Source organism: Oncorhynchus kisutch, unplaced genomic scaffold, assembly GCF_002021735.2.
Source record: "Oncorhynchus kisutch isolate 150728-3 unplaced genomic scaffold, Okis_V2 scaffold1164, whole genome shotgun sequence".
NCBI lineage: Eukaryota > Metazoa > Chordata > Actinopteri > Salmoniformes > Salmonidae > Oncorhynchus > Oncorhynchus kisutch.
The window spans coordinates 1-24146 of NW_022263109.1; the positions used below are offsets into that span (position 1 = coordinate 1).

Below are 24146 nucleotides of genomic sequence, written 5' to 3' on the forward strand. Positions count from 1 at the left end.
CCTGTAACTTAGTGCCCTGGCCTGTAACTTAGTGCCCTGGCCTGTAACTTAGTGCCCTGGCCTGTAACTTAGTGCCCTGGCCTGTAACTTTAGTGCCCTGGCCTGTAACTACCCTGGGATAGAATGAGAAAGTACATGGTGTTGGATGAGCAGTGAGACCTGTGATTCTGCCTCTCTGTTCCAGGCAGCTGAATGCACAGGGATTAAGATTTTCCACTCAAACTCATCAATCTACTTTGCAAACAGTGACCTTTATTTGAACGCCCTCAAAGAGAAGGTAATCTCAGCTGCCGTGTGTGTGTTTCTGTGTGTGGAATATGCAGAGTTGCATACGTTTTCATTATTGTCGACTATGTTACGGGTCAAGCACTTTAGGCCTAGCAAACTAGTCCATCTCTCCTGTAGACTGTAGCTACACTACAGTTCAGTGGGGGATCCTTGCATTGAAAAAAAACAGCTTGGCCATCGTGTCTCGTCATATTTAAACATGTGTACAGACAGGAGTAGACCCAGTACATCTCCAGGCTATACGGAAAGCCCGAAAAGAAAACTGAAGAAGGAGAGCGCAGAGAGGGAGAGCCAAAACCACAAGTCACCACAAAAAATGAGTGCTGTCGTCAAACTGGTGAGCCCATTCAATATGGTATTTTCTGCTCCGTCACTCACAATATCACTATTTTGGTTTACTTCCCCTGCTTCTTGTTAAACACGCCACATATTGACACTGTAACCAGAACACCAGACAGACGGCAGAATTGAAGGCCTTCACGTAGTCATTTTCTAAGAGGCTTTGCTGTTAGCCTTGTTGTGGTTGGTTTGAAGCCAAAAGAGGTGTGATTGCCTGGTACAATTTTGGTCTTGTGTGATTGGCAGACACGATATTGGTTTCCTTCATTCTCCTATATGATTGGCTGATACAATTTCGGTCGTCTGTGATTGGGCCAGGATTTGGAGCTGGGCGTCACTCACGAAGTGGTGGCAGGGGGCGGCTCCCAGAACCACTTGGAGGTGCAGGGGAATGGGCAGGTGGCCGAGACCCACACAGAGTCAGACTCTGAGGAGACCCGTTTCCTAGAGCCCCTCTGTCCTGTCCACACCCTCATTCTGGAACTGGACCCCCGTCAACTTCATAGATTCTGTGGGAGCCAAAGCAATCAAGTTGGTAAGGGACCTTATCTCGACTCGCAGAGCACTGGGGTCTGTTCAGAAGTGTAACATTACAGAACAGATATGCCTTTCTGTCATGCAGAATTAGGCGTAATGTCAGCTTGTTCATGACATTTCTATCATAATGTTGGGCTGAACAGGACTCTGGTGTTTACTTCTGATCGCCTCTTAAGTTTCCAACTTCATCATTTCATGGTGTTCTCATGAGTTTTCCTCTCTGCAGGTGATCAAGGAGTATGCCGCTGTGGATGTGTGTGTCTTCATCGCTGGCTGCAGCAGTGAGTTATAACATACTGATCTAGATTACTATTAAAAACCTGAGGGTAACTGAACTAGAGGTTGTTTAAGACACTAGCCGTAGCAACCGATAACACTAGTCAGTTAGATATAGGCCTACCTACCAAACTGTGTGTTGTTTCCTAACAGGAACTCTGCTGGCTGAAACTCCGCACCCCTGCAGTTTTTCACCGGGGTCGTGGCCCCAGAAATGGTCTTCCCCACCGTCCATGACGCCGTATTGCACTGTCGGCGCCGGACTGCCCCGCCCACCATCACTGCCATCAATGACATTGTCTGACGGGGGACATCAAGGGGGAGGGGACACAGGGCCACATGCACCCAAGGCTGCTCTAAAGCCATGTTCTCATTAGCAGTTTGAAGTGACTCAAATCCTTTATTATATATAGATATATAAATCATTCAAATCTGTTCCTTTTTTCCTGCAGTCTGAACAGGAAATGGATTAGGATACTTCTAGCCACATTTCAAACCACCTTCGTAGGTGGTTTGAAGTCAGGTACAAATCTGATTCCTGGCTATCTGACGTGTTTGAACGGTAAAATCTGATTTATTTGCCCTCAAGGTGTTTTTAGACTTATTTGGCATCTCTTGATGCTTGCTAGCTACTCTGACAAGAACGTGGTAGCTAACTAGCTTGTTAATTGTTTAAAATTATTTTGAACATTCAAAGCAACTGGGAAACGTCCATGGCAGGAGTCGTCACCTTAGCCTGCTACATAACTTCTGAGTGCTAGGAAGCACAAACACCTACACCACTGCACACACACCTGTTGTTACTATGATAACTAGCATAGCCATGTCAGCAAATGACTGATGTCTGAACACAAACTAATCTGATTTGGTAACTTGATGTTTGGACAGTCAGTATTCCAAAATGAATTTAAAAAACTGATTTGAGCATTAAGGCCTGCAGTGTGAACAAGGCTTAGGTGACCCGGGGGAGTTCGGGCTGGAGACCTCCAACCAGCAGCACCGGAGACAGTCTGAACGCCCATCTCCAAGTGCAACTTCTTGTTTTAAGCAGAGATAAATATATTTAATAAAGATGGGTTTTGTTTTATTGCTAACATTCCTACGGGCTGCAGCGTGCAGGACTCTTGGCGTTTTATGCTAAGAGCAAGTCATTTATCAATTTACTGCGTCTTTGAAATGGTTTCAAGCACTTGTGTTCTTCACAGCATTGTCTCAAAGTAGAAGAGAAATAGCAACACTCAGGTTTTAGGTCACATGTTGAGTGCCGAGGGTCTTTTCAGAGCATCCCCATTAGTGGTTACATTTGAGATCCAGGAGAGCAACACTGAATAGGCCCACCACTGTAGCTCTGACATGTTGAATAGATGGTACTTTTACCATGTTTTTCTCAAAGATTGGCCTCTTGTTACCCCTTTCCTGCTGAATATCTAAGAAATGCATCATTAGTTTGTCATTGTACAATTAGTGTGCAAATCTACAATCTAATCAGGTAGGCCACTTCACAGCTGTTACTCGTACTATTCTTTTCAAATAATCTGCTGTTTTGTCAAGTGTCTTTCAATCAGTGATATGCAGCTGAACACTGCGTTTGGTCCGATTCAAGTCACTCATCTAGTGCTGTATGTTGTGTTGGTACAAAGCTATGAATTTGTACATTTGAAGTTATCAATATTTTTGTGGTAATATATGGATGGTTTAAATGTACTGTACATATCTTACGGCTTGACTTTTACATCAATAAACAATGCAGTTTTATAGTACAGGTCAATGTGTGATTGAATGAAAACTAGAAAATGTCCAAACTGGAATAAACTTTATTTGTGTAGGTAATGTTTAATGACAGAAAATGAGCATTGACTCTCCTCCCCAGCCTCTTGGGAAACAACCCCAGATGCAGACAGCGCTGTTTAGTTGTAGGTCATGTATCTTGGGGTGGCGCTGAACTTGGCGTAGGACTTGATGACCTTGTTGACCGCCTCCAGGAAGTCCTTCTCAGTGGCGATCTTCCGGCGGGCGCGGATGGCGAACATACCCGCCTCCGTGCACACGCTGCGAATCTCAGCACCTAATAGGACAAAACAAACGGTGTGATTGTTTCAGATTGACTACCTTGCATCCCAAATATGTCTTAACAGGGTGTGGGCTACATGGTTGGAGCCAGTCATTGGGCTGCAGTAGAGTGCAGGGTAGAGAATTCCAACGCAGCCTTTATACATGTCAGTTACTAAAAATAGTGGTGCCCCCTTGTGTCGCATCACCGGAACAACAGTGTTGGGTCATCTTACCTGTGCTGTTGGGACAGAGACGAGCCAGCAGCTCGAAGCGGATGTCTCTCTCCACGCTCATGGAGCGGGCATGGATCTTGAAGATGTGAGTACGACCCTGAAACAACACCTCATTCTTTACCACACGGCCAGGCCACTCTACATTCATATCTTCACTATTCATACAGTAGGAATAATTGTTGGCAGCTAACTTCATTCGCTACTCATTCATCTTCATGCATTTTTTATTACCACCTATGTAAGCTATTCCTCTGCATATTCACCAAGTCAGGAGGAGTCCGGCTACGTTCCAAATGGCACTCTGTTCCCTAATATAGTGCACTACTTTTGACCAGCCAAATTGCAACCTGTTCCCTAATATAGTGCACTACTTTTGACCAGCCAAATTGCAACCTGTTCCCTAATATAGTGCACTACTTTTGACCAGCCAAATTGCAACCTGTTCCCTAATATAGTGCACTACTTTTGACCAGCCAAATTGCAACCTGTTCCCTAATATAGTGCACTACTTTTGACCAGCCAAATTGCAACATGTTCCCTAATATAGTGCACTACTTTTGACCAGCCAAATTGCAACCTGTTCCCTAATATAGTGCACTACTTTTGACCAGCCAAATTGCAACCTGTTCCCTAATATAGTGCACTACTTTTGACCAGCCAAATTGCAACCTGTTCCCTAATATAGTGCACTACTTTAGACCAGCCATATTGCACCCTGTTCCCTAATATAGTGCACTACTTTAGACCAGGATCCAAAGGGAATAGGGTGCCATTAGGGACTGGAGTCAGAGTTACTCTCGTTCTAATCAGACATGGTATTAACCTCCAGGTCTGGCAGGCTGAATTCAATCTTCCTGTCCAGTCGCCCGGGCCTCATGAGGGCCGGGTCCAGGGTGTCGGGCCGGTTGGTGGCCATCAGGACCTTGATGTTCCCCCTGGGGTCGAAGCCATCCAGCTGGTTGATGAGCTCCAGCATGGTCCTCTGGACCTCATTGTCCCCACCGGCACCGTCATCAAAACGGGCCCCTACAAGACAAGACACAACCCACATGGAAGTAGAGGCACAACCACAGACAGGGCTACTATTTCTGGTGACAAGATGAGCACCCTGTGCACGTCAAGCTGCCTCCTGCCCTATGGGTTGTTCTGGCTCGGACAAGGCTACTTACTACCACTTCTTGTGAAATGCATAAATGTGTTATTTTGTAGAGTTGTCTTGCATTTAAATCAGTACACAAGTTTAAATTTTTTAAGTGCTGACCTCCAATAGCGTCAATTTCGTCGAAGAAGATGAGACATGCCTTCTTGGTTCTGGCCATCTCAAAAAGCTCCCGCACCATTCTGGCACCCTGAGGAAGAGAAACAAGTACAGAGAACAAGGTAAGCTTACACCGATTCAGGACCACATTCATGAGTTAATTCTCCATCATCCTGAGTTCTCAAATCTATTCAAATACAACTTGATTGTGACTAGCTCTGGGTTGAAAACAATATTGATTGTGACTAACTTGATTTTGTGACTAGCTCTGGGTTGAAGTTTACCCTATATACAGATCTAGGATCAGCTTCCCATCCTCCGACCCTAACCATTATTGGGGGAAATTCTAAACTGACCCAAGATCAGTGTCTAGGGGCAACTTCACCCTCCACCATTGACTCACCTCTCCCACGTATTTCTGGACCAGCTCTGAGCCGATGACCCTGATGAAGCAGGCATCGGTGCGGTTGGCCACGGCTCTGGCACACAGGGTTTTACCTGTACCAGGTGGGCCGAACAGCAGAACCCCCTTCGGGGGCTCAATACCCAGGTTGACAAACCTCTCGGGCTGAAAGCAGAACAGACAACGAGAGGAGAAATAAGCAGAGGTACGAAGGATCCAATATGTTTTAAGTGTACAAGATGTCTAATAACCCTACCACAAATGCAGGAAATCTGAGGGCACTCACCCAGGTCTTTATTGCCTTATTGATACCTTCTCATTTAAATGTCACGAATGTATAGTTTATACATATTTTGTGATATTCGGTAGAATGATTATAAATGACAAATTGAGACACTTACATGGAGCAGTGGGGTCTCCACCACCTCCCTGAGCTTCTCAATCTGCTCTTTACATCCACCCACGTCACTGTAGGTCACATCAGGCTTCTCCTCCACCTAGTAGACAGAGACAGGGAGAGACATTGCTGTTAGTTCAGGTAGCTACAATACTTTGACAAGCATCCTTATTTCAGGCCATGGCTGTAAACATTAAGCACCAAGCAGGGAGGCACTACTTGAGGTGTATTCACTAGGAACCAAACTGAACCAAAGGGGGAGGGACCTACCTGAATTTGTCCAATAGAAACTCTGTTTCAAGGAATTTCCCATTTGCAGTAAACAGTTTGATGTTGGCCTTCATTGCACTGATCTGAAAGCGCTGACCGGGTGAAAGCCAACCTAAGGATGAGCTTCCACCATATTGTTTTCACCCGTCAAGTACTTTCCCAATCGTTGCAGATGAAGGTGAGGAAACAGATCTTGAATTGAGATCAAGCGGTTGTGTCACGTCTTACCTGCATCATAGTGACTGTGGGGTCAATCTTGGGAGGCAGAGGAATGTGGATCTGGTACTTGTTTCTGTCCACACTAAAAGATAAAACACAAGATACTTAAGTATCTAACAATAATACCTTACCTATGCAATATTGGACATTGGCACACGTGATTCCTATTGAAGTAAGATATCACCCTTCATCCTTACCCGACTCTCATACCCTCCTCTATGTCAGTGGGGGCCACCTGGTCACTCAGGTCCACCACAAACTTGGCAAACTGCTTCACATTGATGATGTACTTTGGATCTTCAGAGTCAGCGTTGATGATCTTTGTGCATCTGCCACAACAAAATACAACAAGCATGTGGGTGTTTAGCTCAAACTAGAAAACAAAACCTAATAAAAAAAGATCCATAGTTTTTTAATACAGTTAAGTCTATTACATGATGCTGGTGAGATACAGTAAATTGAGAAGTGTGCCATACCTTGCCACCTGCAGTGGCTGCTCACTTTGCAGAGTCTGTTTGTCTGCAGCCAGATCCCAAAGTGCAGGGGGAGCCAGGCCAGTGTCCGATTCCTTAATGCCTGCATTGTTAGATAGCTGAGGTTAGTGCACATACACTACCTGTCAGACGTGAAAGCAACAAATCACAGATGTTCTGCTATCACTAAGGAAAAGAAAGACACATTCTAAATGTTTTTCAAGCATTGTGGGAGGGTTGATTTTATTTTATTTCACCTTTTATTTAACCAGGCAGGCTAGTCGAGAACAACTTCTCATTTACAACTGTGACCTGAACTCAATCCCTATTCAATATACACTACCAATGTTAAATGAGTGATAATGCACATGGATGTTACGGATAATCACATTGCTGCCTACCGGTTAGTTCATTGATCTTCTTGAGCAGGTTTTGGATGTCATCTTCCACTTGCTTAATCTGTCTGGAGTAAGTGCTCTGGCCCTGTTCACAACCAGCAATACAAAGATGTCAGTCACAAAGAATTGCATGTTTTCCAGTGAATGTAGGCTATGTAGTTGTTGTAGCAGATAATGACATTTCAAATCAGTGATAATCAACCTTTAATCAATAGCTATTAACTGGAAAATGAATTGGCCTGTCCTACACCATTAGACAACATCACAGGGGTCATTATGATTATAGTTAGGTCTACAAGATGTAAAATAGTAATCAATTAATGTACAGGTATAAACTGGCTCATACTTACATAAGTTTTCAATAAGGCAATGTCTCCTTCATCCAAAGCTGGAGGGCAAAAATTTACATAACATTCACGAAGAACCAATTCGTAGCTATTAAATATGCAAATATTATTACTATAATAGCTTGTCTTTACATCCAGGCATAATTGATAACAATTTAAAGAACCCACCGTGACATAGGTGTCCAAAACAAAACTGGCAAACTGTTCATTAGCCAAGGCTAGCTAACATTAGCCCTGGCTGGATAACTAATGATATTAAGCCATACTGGTAAAGATCACCGTGGCTTGTTTGATTTTTGTTAAGTACCTATCTAGCTCATATTGTTATTAACGAGCTAGCTTTGTTAAAGTATTCACATTAAATGACTTAAATTAGTTAACGTTTGCTAACTGTCGTACTGACCAAGCTAGCTAACGTTAGCTAAAAAATATAATCACATACATCTGATAGGTTTATCCTCCTCTTCTTTGGCATCTTTGATTTTCCTTTGATCGCCTCCCAAATAATCTGGCATTGCTAATGTTATTCTGTGTATAAAGTTTTACTAGAAGATTTTGTGCTTCAGCACAACAAGGATTACACAGCAGGTTTGTTACTTCCGCTGTGCACAATTAACCGGAAATGGGGGTCGGACCTTTATTTGACGACCATTGTCATAATGTTCCAAGTTTTTTATATATATTTTATACAATCAATGTATTTTATACAACCAATATCTGTTCAAATGTATGAATATTCTTAACATATTTAAGCGACATACTTAATACTAGTATAACTCGTTTGTGAGAAGATCGTCTCTGAAATTTAAAAGTATTATTTAGGAACTAAATATAAGGTATCCTATGTGGGATTTCGGAATTATAAGAGTGTAAACCAGGTCTACCCAGTAAGGCACTTGTAAAAGCAGGCCCATGTGGTGTGCTGAAAAACCGGGCGACATACTAGCACTTTAGAAAGCATTTAACTGAATACATTTCACAGCTGAATGTTATAGCACACCTTTCCAATATGCTAATAGAAGCATTAGAAGGGGATGTTACAGTCGTCTACTGTAATGCCATTGCTGGTAAGCATTGAATGAGAGTGAAAATATTGTTGATACTGACACAATTCGCTATTATGTAGCTAGCTAGCAAGCAATCAACTATGCTAGTTAACTACCGGTATATCAGAGAACAGCTAACGTTAGCTAGTTAACGCATACTAGTATGAAGTGTTATTTAATTCATATTGTTAATACAATCATTGTAGCTAGCTAACGTTACTGTCTATGAAAATTGTTACGCTAACTAGCTAAATGACTAAGAGGGACATAATTTATGTTGTGTTTCCTGTTGCTGAATCTTAGTTTTGAATGCTGCACAGATTTGTTCATATACTGTAGCCCCACATAGCTAGCTATAACACTTACCATGGCAATGTTTTGTTCATTTGTGGACATTTAGTGATACTTTAAAAAAAATGAGGACAACTCAACTTATTAAAGGATATTTGACAGTCCTAGCTTACACTTACTCATACAAAATGTATGTTTTGTTAACAAGGGAATTGAAGTTGTTTTGGTAGGTTGCAGAATGTTATTCTCAGAGAGAGAATGCAGCCAGATGGAGGGGATAATGGTTGCCCTCCTCTCCCTCAGCCTCAGTGCAGATCGAGGTGGAACCTGTTGGTCGGTGGTTCGAGGCCTTTCTGAAGAGGAGGAACAGGAATGTATCGGCCTCCTTCCAGGAGCTTGAGGAAGAGGAGGAGCTGTCTGAGGAATCTGAGGATGAAGAGCTGCAGCTGGAGGATTTCCCCCAGCTGAGAACACTGGACCCCAAAGACTGGAAGGTAGTCAGGTGTATTCATTTTGCCGATTCTATTGAAAATAATTGAAACATACCTGAATTTGTCCAATCGAAACACTCATTTGCAACTGTTGGACTAATAATTACACCCTAGATCAGCTAGATGAATGCAAGAAGTGTGCAAGGCGGTATTAAATGGGTCACTCTTCATTACTAAAATTTTTCTCTTGACCTGTTGTAGCAACCTCATTATGGGTATGGGGGAAATTGTTGTATCGTGTAGTAGCCTAAACCTATTGACGTTATATTGAGCTGGGTGAATGAAATATGAATGGCACTCATCCAATATGCTGTAATAGAAATAAGGCCATGCTCATAAAACAAATCGTCCTCCCTCATCTTAAACAGCACCGACTGCCACTGAGTTAGACGTTATGTCAGTGGGACCTCCCTTCAGAACCATTAGGAACACTGTGTATTGAATTCTACTTTTGGGAGTACGTAGTAAAGGATGTCTTCCTCCTTGGCGTTTCTCTTTTCAGAATCAAGATCACTATGCTGTCCTTGGACTGGCTCATATGAGGTACAAGGCGACACAGAAACAAATCAAAGCTGCCCGTGAGTATTTCCATGTGTGCTGTTGTCTTCTGAACCACATTATATTTGTTGACCATAAGGTTTCTCTGACATTACTTTGAGTTCATTAGAATAGCAGCTTGTTTTACCGCAGTATATTAAGTGTAATGTTTTTCAACAGACAAGGCAATGGTGTTGAAGCATCACCCTGACAAAAGGAAAGCTGCGGGAGAGCTGATTGTAGAAGGAGACGGTGACTACTTCACCTGTATAACTAAAGGTAAGGACATTGAAAAACGTTGTCAGCAATGCCAAAGTCATGGTTTATTCAAATCTTGCAGGGATCACATGCACATCCTAAAAAAAGTAAGTCCCTTTGGATAACTGTCTTTATATAGGTGTTATACCTCACAGTACTCCCTCTGTATACAAATACAATGATTATAGTATGAAATATAGTATTGTTTTACCAGAAGGTTGCTGGCATCAATATCTTAGGTGCCACCTACTACCAATGTTCCCTTGAGCAACAAACTCAACCCCCTAAACTGCTCATTGGGCACTGCAGCTGCCCTCTGCTCCAGCCGAATGTGTGTTTGTGTGTGTATATTGGGAGGGATGGTGTTGGATAAAAGCAAAAGCCTGATATCTATCTGGTGGACTAATAAAGTAGATGTTATCTCTTGAGGCTAAACATTCTGTTTCAGCTCCTATTAACAATAATATTTTGTGTTTTTATCTCATACCAGCTATAGAGATTCTGTCAGATCCTGTGAAGCGAAGAGCATTTGACAGTGTAGATCCTACCTTTGACAACGCTGTGCCTTCAAAGGGCGAAGGCAAAGATAACTTCTTTGAGGCGTATGCTCCCGTTTTTGAGAGAAATGCCCGGTGGTCTTCTAAAAAACACGTTCCCAGACTTGGCACTATGGATTCCTCTTTTGAGGATGTGGATAATTTTTATTCTGTTTGGTAAGTAAGACCATCGCTGGCCATCAGCATTGGTCATTGTGCGGAAAATTCCTTTGAGTTTAAACTTTGAACTACAAGGGAATTACTGCTCTTTCAGACAAAGAATTCTGAATATGGAACTTATTTCAGACATGCGGTGTATTGCAACTTCTCACAATGATTTGATATTTCTTGTTCATTTATTTGAATTGTGAATTTGTTTCCCATTCATAATCTCAATCAAGGTACAACTTTGACTCATGGAGAGAGTTTTCTTATTTGGATGAAGAGGAAAAGGACAAGGCAGAATGGTAAGTAATATCAGAACATGGTGGGTAATATCAAAACAATCCACTGTCATATATTTATGTATTGTAGATGTTTTATTGTCACCAGGTACAGTAGAATGTGTTGCTTTACAGGGTTAGCCATAGTACGGTGCCCCCCTGGAGCAAATTAGGGTTAAGTGCCTTGCTCAAGTGCACATCAACCTATTTTTTTTCTGTCATTTTTATCTTCAAATAGTCAGATCAGGGATTCGAACCAGGGACCTTTCGGTTACTGGCCCCGAGCTCTAACCGCTAGGCTGCCTGTGTCTTCCATTCTCAGTAGTGTCTGATTTGTATGCTTTCATCTGTTGAATTCAGTCGTGATGAGAGGAGATGGATTGAAAAGCAGAATCGTGCAGCCAGAGCCACCAGGAAGAAGGAAGAGATGAATAGACTACGGACGCTTGTTGGTAAGGCCCACTAGACATGCATACCTGTTCTTACATGAACAATAGAAAATGACTAACTCAACTGAAATACCTGGCAGATGGGTTCATGGAATGACACTGTTTGGGTGCGTTTCTGTTGAAAGACACGGCCTACAGCCTTGATCCCAGGATAAAGAAATTCAAAGATGATGAGAAGGCCAGAAAGGAGAATGAGAAGAAGGCCAAAGCAGACGCCAAGAGGAAAGAGCAGGAAGAGAAGGAGCGGGTCAGTCCGACACATTAGAACATGTATTTTGTTTTATTCTTGCCTCTCCTTTGTGTCCAGATTGTTTCTGCGTAGACTTCAATGCGTTTCTGACTGTGTTGGTATCAGGCTCGGCAGGCAGAGCTGGATGCTGCACGGCTGGCCAAAGAGAAGGAGGAAGAGGAGGCCAAACTGGTTGCCCAGCAGGCCAAGAAGGAGAAGGAGATCCAAAAGAAGGCCATCAAGAAAGAGAGGCAGAAACTGAGGACAACTTGCAAGGTGCTGCTTGAATGGGGTGGCCTCTCTCCAGGGAATTAATGAACATTTGTTGATTAGTGGGCAAGATTGTAATGCTGTTAAAGGTACCCCAACTCATCTTAGTATTTTCCTGTCCTCTTGTTTTGTTTTCCCCTGAAGAACTGGAATTACTTTGGTGACAATGAATCTGATAGTGTGAAAATGATGGAAGATGTAGAGAAACTTTGTGACCGTTTGGAGCTTGTGAGGTAAAGGATATTAATTTAAATTCGCCTTATTGGTAATACTTTATACAAATCTGCAGTTGAACTCAATACAGTGGGAATCACTTTCTTTCTCCAGTCTGCAATCCCTGAATGAAGGATTGGCATTGGGTTCAAAGGAGGAGGGCAAGGTAGCGGTGGAGAAGCAGGTAGAGAGCACCACATGATGACTGGGTGTAAATATGGTACACAGCTTCCATCTGTACCACTGACATTGTTTTGTATGTACAGGTGCAGGAGGTGAATGCCCAGCTGCAAAAGGAGAAGGATGCGGAGGTGCAGGCCAGGCAAGCTGTCCGTACTACCGTACAGGCCAGCGGAGGAGGCGGGGGTGGAGGAAAGGGCTGGAATGAGGAAGAGCTCCCACTGCTCATCAAAGCAGTCAACCTGTTCCCTGCTGGAACCAACGCCAGGTACCCTCCCAGGGCTGTGTTCAACAGGGCACAATGTTGAAGTAGAACAAACGAGCCTAAAAATACATAACGAACTTGCCTCTTGCATGTAGAATAAGGAATCCACTCTATTCATGACATTTCTGTATTGACATGTTTTTATTGATACTATTCATAGGAAACACACTTTAATTTGAACAATGGTACAAGTTCAATATTCATGACATTTCTATCTGCAATGTTTGCCTAATGAACTTGGCTGTGTTCTGTCCATGAAGCGGAACATTCCACTGCTGGTGTAGATGGCCTTGCCGATTTCATGCTTTTACTTTTCAAGTGATTAATCTTTCGTTGTTTCTATCCTGTAGATGGGAAGTCATTGCCAACTACATGAACTTGCACTCCACCAGTGGCATCAAAAGGACAGCCAAAGATGTTATCAACAAAGCCAAGAACTTACAAAAGCTTGGTGAGCAACTGTCATGTCACCAGATGTAGGAGCCTTTGTCAGTGTAATTCTCTGCAAAACACGTTTGAAACTTTGCCACTTTTTCAGAACCCGGGCAGAAAGATGAGATTAACAAGAAGGCCTTTGAGAAGTTTAACAAAGAGCATGCAGCCGTGCCCCAGACAGTGGACAACGCAGTGCCCTCTGAGAGATTTGATGGTGAGTGGTCATTCAGTAGTTAATTTTTGCTTGCACAAAAGCCCACTGGATTAATACCCATGACTGAAAGTACTTTGTCACCGACTCCATACTTCCGACACTTGAGGATCTGATTAAGTAATATGGGGGGGGTGTAGTAGTGACTACGGGTTCTTTCTGGATATGTTTCCTAGTGTTAGCCATTCACTGTCATCTTCAATTCTCACTGCTTCAGGTGCTGAAGCCAACACTGCATCCTGGACCACTGAGGAGCAGAAGCTTCTAGAGCAGGCCTTGAAGACCTACCCAGTCAGCACCCCAGAGAGGTGGGAGAAGATTGCTGCAGCTGTGCCAGGACGTACCAAGAAGGACTGTATGAAGAGATATAAGGTAAGCTGGACCTTATCGTTAATCCTTCGGTTTGTGATTTCAATCCCTGTTTGTATGTACAATTTAGATGACATGTCGAAGCTGTAGCATTCTAAGTCTGATCACGTTTAGGCTGCACCTTTAAAGGCAATGTTTATGGAGCCCGATTTTCACAGTAAACGCTGCATAGCGCACATGTCGACTCAATGTGAAGTGACCTTTTTAAAAGGGCTCTACTGCTGATCAGATTGAATGCCTGCCTAAAGCTAGTTCTCTCCTCTACAGGAACTGGTGGAGATGGTCAAAGCCAAGAAGGCCGCCCAGGAACAAGTTGGCAGTAAAAGCAGAAAATGACAAGACAACCAGCCCCATGTTCTTCTTTTAACGTTATTGTGTTGGTCTTTATTTTATAATAAAATTCAAAGCAACCACAACTTAAACTCTGTTTGTAAAAGTTGATATGTTTATATATTGTACAGTTGGCTGCTCGCTGTTAACTTTCCTAAGTATCTAAAGAGAGCACCAATTCTCAGGTTCTCATCCAGTACATCCCACTGCGAATTCGGTTGTAGTCTGGGAGCTGCTCAATTGGTCCTGAAAAAGAGGGAAATGTACTGAATGCTCTTTATACCACACCAGTTTTGTAAGTAGTCATATCATCAACAGTTCAATTCCACTGTTTTGCCCTAGCAGCACAGGTAAGGTCTTGACTGAGTGCAATATTGTATGTATTGTTTTGGCAACGAATGAAGTGTGTATATTTGTAGCTGAAATTGCATAACTTTGTTTGACGACCCCTAATAGCCTTAATTTGGAAGGGGGGGGAATGCCAGTAAACAGAATGAATTAGAATCTGTTCTCAATAACAATAGAAATCACAACGTACCGACTGCTGCGATGGCAGGCGATTTGTCATAGATGTATTTTGTACACACGTCCTTGATGGTCTTTGCATCTATGGCCTTCGAGGGACATAAACATATTTCAAATAAAGACACTGCAATTTCCCAACACAGTCCACAAGTGTCTTTGCTATGTTAATCACAGCTTACATTTGGGGTCGAAACATTCCTTTACTCACATCAATTCTGGCCTCCAGTTCATGCAGAGGGATCCTACGGCTGTAACAAAGCATCTGTCTGCCGATGTCCTCACAGATGGGGGTGGATCCTAGAAAAAAGGTCCATTTGATTTTACGATCATTGGCAGGGTTGGCTAAATACCTCCCATATAAATTGAAATGTCAATGTGTCTGCAGATAACTGGGTACCCCTGAAAGTCCATTGGTAATTCAAACCCTAATCACGTGGTCTTACCGTCAAGATGCAAAAGCATGTTTGTCTTGAGGAGGTTCTTGGCTCTTGCAACTTCGCTCTCAGTAACGCTAGTGCAGAGTGACATCCTGAGGTGAACAAAAGTAAATGTCAGTCATTTATTGGACAGAAGTCATAGTATGAACTGAGCGGCAACCCCCTTTCACACTACCGTGCTGGGTCAGATTTTCTTCACATTGTCCTTTTCAACCCTGTTCCAGCATAACCAGGTCAGCTTGGTTTGACTGCCCACTCAGGTGACAGCTGTGCTCACCATTCCAGCTGGGCGAAGTGCATCATCTCGTTGATGGTGCCAGGCTCACACACCATGTAGAGTCCCCACAGGCCTGTGTCGGTGTAACAGGTGTTGAAAGACTGGAAGCTGTGGCACAAGTTGCCCTGGCATGCCATCTGTGCCAGCTTGCTGGAGAGATTCTGGCAAAGGTCAATACACAGATTGTAAGAGGAGGAATCGACCTGGAAGGAGTCCCGGTGCCTGGGAACATGAATGAGAACTTACCACACCCCCACCAAAGGAGCGGTCCCAGTTGCCGATGAGTGTGTTTGCCACCATAAGGGGAATGGTATCGGGGTGCGACCAGCCCACTGCTTCCACAGCAATGGCAATGTGTGCCAGGGGCATCTTGTCATCACGAACTCGGATCTATCCAACATACAAGGGGAAATTCCACAGTAAGTGACTCATTTCACAAACAAAAACCAACTACTGAAAAGTTAAACAAACCATAACTATATGCACAAGGACTACTTTGAACATTTAACAAAAGCACTGTTCAAGTAAGAGAATGACGGTTTGCCATTTGCTGTCATTTTGTTACCAAACGTTGCATCTGCACTGTTCAAGTAAATGTGTTTTTGTAAACATTTATTTGTGCATAGTTTGAAATACATTTTAAAGTGAAATCTGAGTGTCACTCTTACCATGGAATTGCCCATGGGGAGCAAGTTTGCCTGTTGGAGATAAACATTAAGTGCCTTCAATCTCACCTCACTTCCAGTAAAGTCACATTGTGGGAAAGTTGGCGCCTCTCCCTTGTATCTGGCAGGAAGATTCCCAAAGTGGTACTTGGCCAAATCTATCAATTCATTGTGTGAAACCCCTGTTCAAAAGACAACGTTAGAATCATTGGAAGATATTTTGTGCTATTTGTCAATGACAGTGTACATTGTGTAATTTTGACCAATTGTGTAGGCAATGCCTACTAATTGGTTGATGTCATTGGAAACATCTTTATTACTACAAAACATAAGCATGCCATTTTCACAAATGTTGGCATGGTGCTCTTTAAGAGAAAACCTACCCCCAGCAGCAGCCAACACTATTCTCGGTCCTTTGTAGTGAGTCGTGATGTATTCAACAAGGTCTCCTCTGTTTATTGTTCTATAAACACAGACAGCAGAAATGTCACTGCATATCCCCTGGTTTCTATGAAGCAAACTGGTCTGAGGTGACAGTTAAGTAGTTGACAGGAATAACCAAGTCTAGGGGTGTATTAGTCAGGAGTGAGCAATTCACAACATCGCAGATATAAAGGGAATGAATACAGTTAACCGGATGCCCTGTTCTGCAGTACATTTCTTTGTTAACATTGTTCTCGTGAGTTGGTTTATGTTCATTAGGCACAAAACGGAAGAAAACAGACTGTATCCGAGTGGGACTAGGCTTCCTGGTTCAATAAGGAATGCAGATTATTATTTTTTTGGTTACAAAACATTTCCCATTCTGTGATGTAATGAACCCAGTCCCCAGCTGAGGCAGTTGAGAGTCCTACTTGATGTTCTCCGTAGGGCCCAGAATGGTTCTGCCCAGGGCTGTGGCTTGATAAGCTGTGGCGTGGAGGTAATCAAACACCACTTCCTGCAGGTTGGTCTCTACTTCCTGCATCTCTCGGAGGATGACCCCTCGCTCTCGCTCGATCTCTGCTCCCCCCAATGTGCTGTTCTGGATGATGTCTGCTAGGATCTCTACCGCTGGAGAACAAGGAAGGGGGAGCATTATAAATGGTCTCCGCCACACCGAAGATTCTTCATTTCTTATAGCAAAATGTCCACTATCCATCTGTGCCCACACACAGTTCAGTGACAAGACAGTGGAGCAAATCTCTTTACAGTCAGTGGTCATACCTCTGGGAAGGTCCTTTGTGAATGCTTTGGCGTAATACACAGTCTGCTCCCTCGAGGTGTAAGCATTCAGATGGGCCCCCATATTTTCAATCTCCAGCTCCAGGTCAAGCTGGGAGCGCTTCCTTGTACCCTGCCAGACGCACATCACAGATGAACAGACATGTCAAACGGCAACAAATATGGTCATGGACATTGGTTGCGATTTGCAGTGGTTGTCATCTAACCTTGAAAGCCATGTGTTCCAAGAAATGAGCAGTGCCATTGTTCCTCTCATTCTCATAACGACTCCCTGCATCTATCCAGAGACCAACCTGCAAGGCACCAATTGATGACATCCGACTTCAGCACACATATAGTAGACAGATTGTACTTAACAGTGGGAGGGTCTCTGTTACTCACTGTGCAAGTCGAAAGACCGGAATCCTCAGATGCAACACGTAGTCCATTTTCTAAGGTGGTAACCTTGGTTTCAGGGACATTTAACATCACTTGGTTGGCGGCCTGCGTAGCCAATAGTCTGTGTGAACCAACAATGGACTGCAATGAGAAGGGTGGAAGTGAGTACTATTAGCGACTAATGGTACCAGCTAGCTACAGAAGAACGTTGATAGCATTTGCAAGTTTTACTGGGCTGGGCATTACAGTTTATTCTAGTGTAGACTATAAAAACAATATCTAGATAATGCTACTGGTTTGAAGTAAGTTGTATGATCATTTCACACGCAGAGTCAATTATCACTAGAAGGAATTTTTCTACTTCATCAAAGCTTCAGGACCTGGCATATCCAGGCAATGCTGCCTGGATATCCCTCTGCATTAGCTACTATAGTTAGCTAAGTATCTGTTATTGATAATTCTACCAAGGTTTACAGGCTAAAATTGTCACCCTTCTGGATATCGAGACTTACCCTGGTTAAGACATTAGTCTTCAATAAATTCCGTTTTACAAGATATCTCCCAGCGGAGGTAAGGCGATGTAAGGACGTCGCCATGTTGATTATTTTTGTGACATGGCTATTGCGCAAGTGCGATTATTCAGTGAGCTGCCGTAATGAGCATGTAACACGCCCACCAGCATTTGCCATGTCATTATGATTTGTAAAATGTCATATTCATAAATATACATTTACAAATGTAGCTATAATTGTAAATGTATTAATAGAAAAAAATTGTTTATAATCTTTAAGAATGAAATTGTACAATACTTGAAAACCATTTCCCCCTCTAGTAATAAGAAAGCTGTGTAGACCGTGAATGTATGTAACTTTTTCAAAGGTTTTGGTTTGAATGTACTTAATTATCATAATGCTTTACTATTCTCTCCCCTGGTAATTATGTTCTAAATTTTTCATATACTCTTTGTTTATTTAGTCTGTCTATTTCCTGTGTGCTTGAAATTGATTCATAAAAAATAATTTCAAATAATATAGCTGCAAGCAGCAATGAACGGGGTTCACAGGATGACAGTCAGGACACACTATCAGTTAGATAACAAAGCAAGCACTCTATCATGTAGAAATCTTCCTTTATGTGCAATCAATTCAAAAGGAAAGCATGAAGCACCAGTGACTCAGTCTATAAAAAAAGTGCTAAACTACAGGACTGTTTTGCTAGCACAGACTGGAATATGTTGAAGGATTCTTACGATGGCATTGAGGAGTACACCAAATCAGTCACTGGCTTCATCAATAAGTGCATCAATGACGTCGTCCCCACAGTGACTGTGCGTACATATCCAACCAAAAGCCATGGATTACAGAGTGGGACTCTAACCCGGAAGCTTATAAGAAATCTCGCTATGCCCTCCAACGAACCATCAAACAGGCAAAGTGTCAATACAGGGCTAAGACCGAATTGTATTACACCGGCTCCGACGCACGTCGGATGTGGCAGGGCATGCAAACTATTACAGACTACAAAGGGAAGCACAGCTGAGAGCTGCCCAGTGACACAAGCCTACTAGACGAACTAAATAACTTCTATGCTCGCTTCGAGGCAAGTAACAATGAAACATGCATGAGAGAACCAGCTTTTCCGGGCGACTGTATGATCACACTCTCCGCAGTAGATGTGGGTAAAACCTTTAAACAGATCAACATTCACAAGGCCGCAGGGCCAGACGGATTACCAGGACGTGTACACCGAGCATGCACTTACCAACTGGCAAGTGTCTTCACTGACATTTTCAACCTCTCCCTGTCTGAGTCTGTAATACCAACACATTTCAAGCAGACCACCATAGTCCCTGTGTCCAAGAACACTAAGATAACCTGCCTAAATGACTACCAACCCGTAGCACTCATGTCTGTAGTCATGAAATGCTTTGAAAGTATTGTCATGGCTCACATCAACACCATTATCCCGCATTAAACACCATAGTGCCCTCAAAGATCAGCACTATGCTAAGGACCCTGGGACTAAACACCTCCCTCTGCAGCTGGATCCTGGACTTCCTGACTGGCCGCCCCCCCAGGTTGTAAGGGTAGGTAACAACACATCTGCCACGCTGATCCTCAACATGGGGGCCCCTCAGGGGTGTGTGCTCAGTCCCCTCCTGTACTCCTTGTTCACTCGTGACTGCACGGCCAGGCACGACTCCAACACCATCATTATGTTTGCCGATGACAGAACAGTGGTAGGCCTGATCACCGACAACGACGAGACAGCCTATAGGGAGGAGGTCAGAGACCTGACCGTGTGGTGCAAGGACAACAACCTCTCGCGCAACGTGATCAAAACAAAGGAGATGATTGTGGACTACAGGAAAAAGAGTACTGAGCACACCCGCATTCTCATCGACAGGACTGTAGTGGAGCAGGTTGAGAGCTTTAAGTTCCTTGGTGTTCACATTACCAACAAACTAACATGGTCCAAGCACACCAAGACAGTAGTGAAGAGGGCACGACAAAACCTATTCCCTCTCAGGAGACTGAAAAGATTTGGCATGGGTCCTCAGATCCTCAAAAGGTTTTACAGCTGCACCATCGAGAGCTTCCTGACAGGTTGCATCACTGCCTGGTATGGCAACTGCTCATACCAGGCACTTCTGTAGTGCCTTGACTGCAAGGCACTACAGAAGGTAGTGAGTACGGCCCAGTACATCACCGGGAAAAGCTTCCTGCCATCCAGGCCCTCTATACCAGGCCATTTTTTATGTATTTTCTTTTTGACATTTTATTTCACCTTTATTTAACCAGGTAGGCTAGTTGAGAACACCTTTATTTAACCAGGTAGGCTAGTTGAGAACAAGTTCTCATTTACAACTGCGACCTGGCAAAGAGTGAGCAGTGTGACACAGACAACAACACAGAGTTACACATGGAATAAACAATAAACAAGGCAATAACACAATAAACAAGTCAATGACACAGTAGAAAAAAAAGAAAGTCTATATACAGTGTGTGCAAAAGGCATGAGGAGGTAGGCAATAAATAGGCCAATAAAAAGGCTGAGTAATTACGATTTAGCAGATTAACACTGGAGTGATATATGAGCAGATGATGATGTGCAAGTAGAGAAACTGGTGTGCAAGTAGAGATACTGGTGTGCAAAAGAGCAGAAAAATAAATACAAACAGTATGGGGATGAGGTAGGTAGATTGGGTGTGCTATTTACAGAGGAAGGCCCTAAAAATTGTCAAAGACTCCAGCCACCCTAGTCATAGACTGTTCTCTCTGCTACCACACAGCAAGCAGTACCGGAGCACCAAGTCTGGGTCCAAGAGGCTTCTAAACATAAGACTCCTGAACATCTAATCAAATGGCCACCCAGACTATTTGCATTACCACTCCCCCCCCCACTTCTACACTGCTGCTACTCTCTGTTATTATCTATACATAATCACTTTAATAACTCTACTTACATATACATATAACCTCAATTACCTCAACACCGGTGCCCCCGCATATTGACTTTGTACCGGTTCCGCCCGTATATAGCCCCGCTATTGTTATTTACTGCTGCTCTTTAATGATTTGTTATCTATTACTTTCATTAGGTATTTTCTTAAAACTGCATTGTTGGTTAAGGGCTTGTAAACATTTCACTGTACACCTGTTGTATTCGGCACATTTGACAAATACAATTTGATTTGATTGGATCAGTTTGGTATTTGGTATTTTATTAGGATCCCCATTAGCTGTTGCAAAAGCAGCAGCTACTCTTCCTTGGGTCCAAACAGAACATGAAACATAATACAGAATGACATAATACAGAATGACATAATACAGAATGACATAATACAGAATGACATAATACAGAATGACATAATACAGAACATCAATAGACAAGAACAGCTCAAGGACAAAACTGCATATAGTTTTTAAAAAGGCACATGTAGCCTACATATCAATGCATACACACAAACTATCTAGGTCAATTAGGGGAGAGGCGTTGTTCCACGAGGTGTTGCTTTCTCTGTTTTAGTTAAATTATTACCATGTTTATCTCTCAGTGCCACAAGAATGATGCAAGTGAAGTTTAGTCTAGTGCTGTAGGTTGGTTATCTTTGAATGCAGGTAATCATTCTTAAAGTCATTACTTAATGTATTGAGTTTATATATAGTGTACCTATGCTGGGGTTAAGATTTGTCAAATATTTCAGCATTAGTCTATTGGTATATTGCAGTGATCTTATTTTGTTAAACTCGTACCAAATATGGTTTGAATATGATTTGTGGTTTTGGAATTGTTGTTTTAACTGTTTTGCAATTGACTCCCCTTTGAGCGTGTTCATCAAGTAGTTCATCAAGTAGTTACTTGTGCATCCCTTTGAGCGTGTTCATCAAGTAGTTCATCAAGTAGTTACTTGTGCATCCCTTTGAGCGTGTTCATCAAGAAGTTCATCAAGTAGTTACTTGTGCATCCCTTTGAGCGTGTTCATCAAGTAGTTCATCAAGTAGTTACTTGTGCATCCCTTTGAGAGTGTTCATCAAGTAGTTCATCAAGTAGTTACTTGTGCATCCCTTTGAGAGTGTTCATCAAGTAGTTCATCAAGTAGTTACTTGTGCATCCCTTTGAGCGTGTTCATCAAGTAGTTCATCAAGTAGTTACTTGTGCATCCCTTTGAGAGTGTTCATCAAGTAGTTCATCAAGTAGTTACTTGTGCATCCCTTTGAGCGTGTTCATCAAGTAGTTCATCAAGTAGTTACTTGTGTTGTGGTGTGAATTTGGGAAGGTTTAGGAATTGTATTGATTGTAATGTGCAAACTGAAATACAACTACAGTTAAGTCCTTACACCATTAGTTAAGGCAATTCATTAGAATATATATACAAAATCTGAAGTCAATATGATTTATGGTTCATGAGAAGATTTTATAAAGTATTTTAAGCATTAGCATATATGGTACAACATGTACAGTTGAAGTCGGAAGTATAAACACCATGGGGACCACACAGTCGTCATCCCGCTCAGGAAGGAGACGCGTTCTGTCTCCATGAGATGAATGTACTTTGGTGCGAAAAGTGCAAAAGAATCCCGGAATAATAGCAAAGGACCTTGTGAAGATGCTAGAGGAAACAGGTACAAAAGTATCTATATCCACAGTAAAAACGAGTCCTATATCGACATAACCTGAAAGGCCGCTCAGCAAGGAAGAAGCCACTGCTCCAAAACTGCCATAAAAAAGCCAGACTATGGTTTGCAACTGCACATGGAGACAAAGATCGTACCTTTTGGCGAAATGTCCTCTGGTCTGTTGAAACAAAAATAGAACTGTTTGGCCATAATGAATATCGTTATGTTTGGAGGAAAAAGGGGGAGGCTTGCAAGACGAAGAATATCATCCCAACTGTGAAGCATGGGGGTGGCAGCATCATGTTGTAGGGGTGCTTTGCTGCGGGAGGGACTGGTTCATTTCACAAAATAGATGGCATCATGAGAAAGGAAAATGATGTGGATATATTTAAGCAACATCTCAAGACATTAGTCAGGAAGTTAAAGCTTGGTTACAAATTGGTCTTCCAAATGGACAATGACCCCAAGCATACTTCCAAAGTTGTGGCAAAATGGCTTAAGGACAACAAAGTCAAGGTATTGGAGTGGCCATCACAAGCCCTGACCTCAATCCTATAGAAAATGTGTTGGCAGAACTGAAAAAGCGTGTGCGAGCAAGGAGGCCTACAAACATGACTCCGTTACACCAGCTCTGTCAGGAGGAATGGGCCAAACTTATTGTGGGAAGCTTGTGGAAGGCTACCTGAAATGTTTGACCTAAGTTAAACAATTTAAAGGCAATGCTACCAAATACTAATTGAGTGAATGTAAACTTCTGACCCACTGGGAATGTGATGAAAGAAATTAAAAGCTGAAATAAATCACTCTACTATTTTTCTGACATTTCACATTCTTAAAATAAAGTGGTGATCCTAACTGACCTAAGACAGGGAATTTTTACTATGATTAAATGTCAGGATGTCACGTTCTGACCTTTATTTCCTTTGTTTTGCATTTATTGAGTATGGTCAGGGTGTGAGTTGGGTGGCCAGTCTATGTTTGTTTTTCTATGATTTGGGGATTTGTATGTTTCGGCCTAGTATGGTTCTCAATCAGAGGCAGGTGTCATTAGTTGTCTCTGAGAATCATACTTAGGTAGCCTGGGTTGCACTGTTTGTTTGTGGGTGATTGTCTATGCTAGTTGCTTGCGTCAGCACAGGTCTCATTTGTAGCTTCACGGTCGTTATTGGTTTATTGTTTTTGTATGCAGTGTTCAGTACTGTCTTTAATTAAATATTCACTATGAACACATACCGTGCCGCATTTTGGTCCTCTGATCCTTCTCGCCTCTCCTCTTCAGATGACGATGAGGAAGACCGTGACACAGGAATTGTGAAAAACTGAGTTTAAATGTATTTGGCTAAGGTGTATGTAAACTTCCGACTTCAGCTGTACTTCTTGTTGATGTCTTTGATGACCCTTAAAGATTTCATGTTGATAGGTCATTGTATAGTGGATTTAAATGGACACTTAAAATCTGATTTCCTGATTTATCAAT

The 24146-nt window shown here is 42.6% G+C and overlaps 4 protein-coding genes across 5 annotated transcripts; 2 read left to right on the top strand and 2 right to left on the bottom strand.

The window, feature by feature from the left end:
• Positions 1–96: 96 nt before the first annotated feature.
• Positions 97–3200, top strand: LOC116365068 (uncharacterized). Its single transcript, XM_031817837.1, has 5 exons — positions 97–277; positions 498–625; positions 946–1162; positions 1391–1445; positions 1594–3200. Exons 2-5 carry the CDS (start codon positions 605–607, stop codon positions 1607–1609), a joined length of 309 nt encoding a protein of 102 aa, XP_031673697.1. The 5' UTR covers positions 97–277; positions 498–604; the 3' UTR covers positions 1610–3200.
• A 36-nt stretch (positions 3201–3236) lies between these two features.
• LOC116365067 (26S proteasome regulatory subunit 7) lies at positions 3237–8145 on the bottom strand. Its single transcript, XM_031817836.1, has 12 exons — positions 7933–8145; positions 7494–7531; positions 7147–7228; positions 6749–6848; positions 6470–6601; positions 6282–6354; positions 5788–5883; positions 5387–5551; positions 4987–5074; positions 4549–4751; positions 3726–3822; positions 3237–3505 (listed from the first exon to the last, which is right to left on the bottom strand). The coding sequence occupies exons 1-12, from the start codon at positions 8003–8005 to the stop codon at positions 3348–3350; spliced, it is 1305 nt and encodes a 434-aa protein (XP_031673696.1). The 5' UTR covers positions 8006–8145; the 3' UTR covers positions 3237–3347.
• Positions 8146–8356: 211 nt separating this feature from the next.
• LOC116365069 (dnaJ homolog subfamily C member 2) lies at positions 8357–14713 on the top strand. Of its 2 annotated transcripts, XM_031817839.1 has the most exons (16): positions 8357–8557; positions 9131–9321; positions 9821–9896; positions 10036–10134; positions 10604–10826; positions 11051–11116; positions 11453–11544; positions 11667–11788; positions 11897–12046; positions 12185–12273; positions 12368–12437; positions 12520–12701; positions 13049–13149; positions 13237–13347; positions 13562–13716; positions 13981–14713. In XM_031817839.1, exons 1-16 carry the CDS (start codon positions 8500–8502, stop codon positions 14047–14049), a joined length of 1854 nt encoding a protein of 617 aa, XP_031673699.1. In that variant the 5' UTR covers positions 8357–8499; the 3' UTR covers positions 14050–14713. The 2 variants fall into 2 exon arrangements, with proteins under 2 accessions (XP_031673699.1, XP_031673698.1); XM_031817838.1 differs by lacking the exon at positions 13981–14713 and having other exon boundaries at positions 13562–13936.
• On the bottom strand, positions 14067–18198 carry LOC116365070 (mitochondrial-processing peptidase subunit beta-like). The gene is made up of 13 exons (XM_031817840.1): positions 18062–18198; positions 17553–17690; positions 17378–17464; positions 17154–17283; positions 16802–17000; positions 16331–16410; positions 16017–16129; positions 15529–15672; positions 15283–15443; positions 15012–15097; positions 14777–14865; positions 14582–14657; positions 14067–14289 (listed from the first exon to the last, which is right to left on the bottom strand). Exons 1-13 carry the CDS (start codon positions 18143–18145, stop codon positions 14225–14227), a joined length of 1452 nt encoding a protein of 483 aa, XP_031673700.1. The 5' UTR covers positions 18146–18198; the 3' UTR covers positions 14067–14224.
• Positions 18199–24146: the final 5948 nt, after the last annotated feature.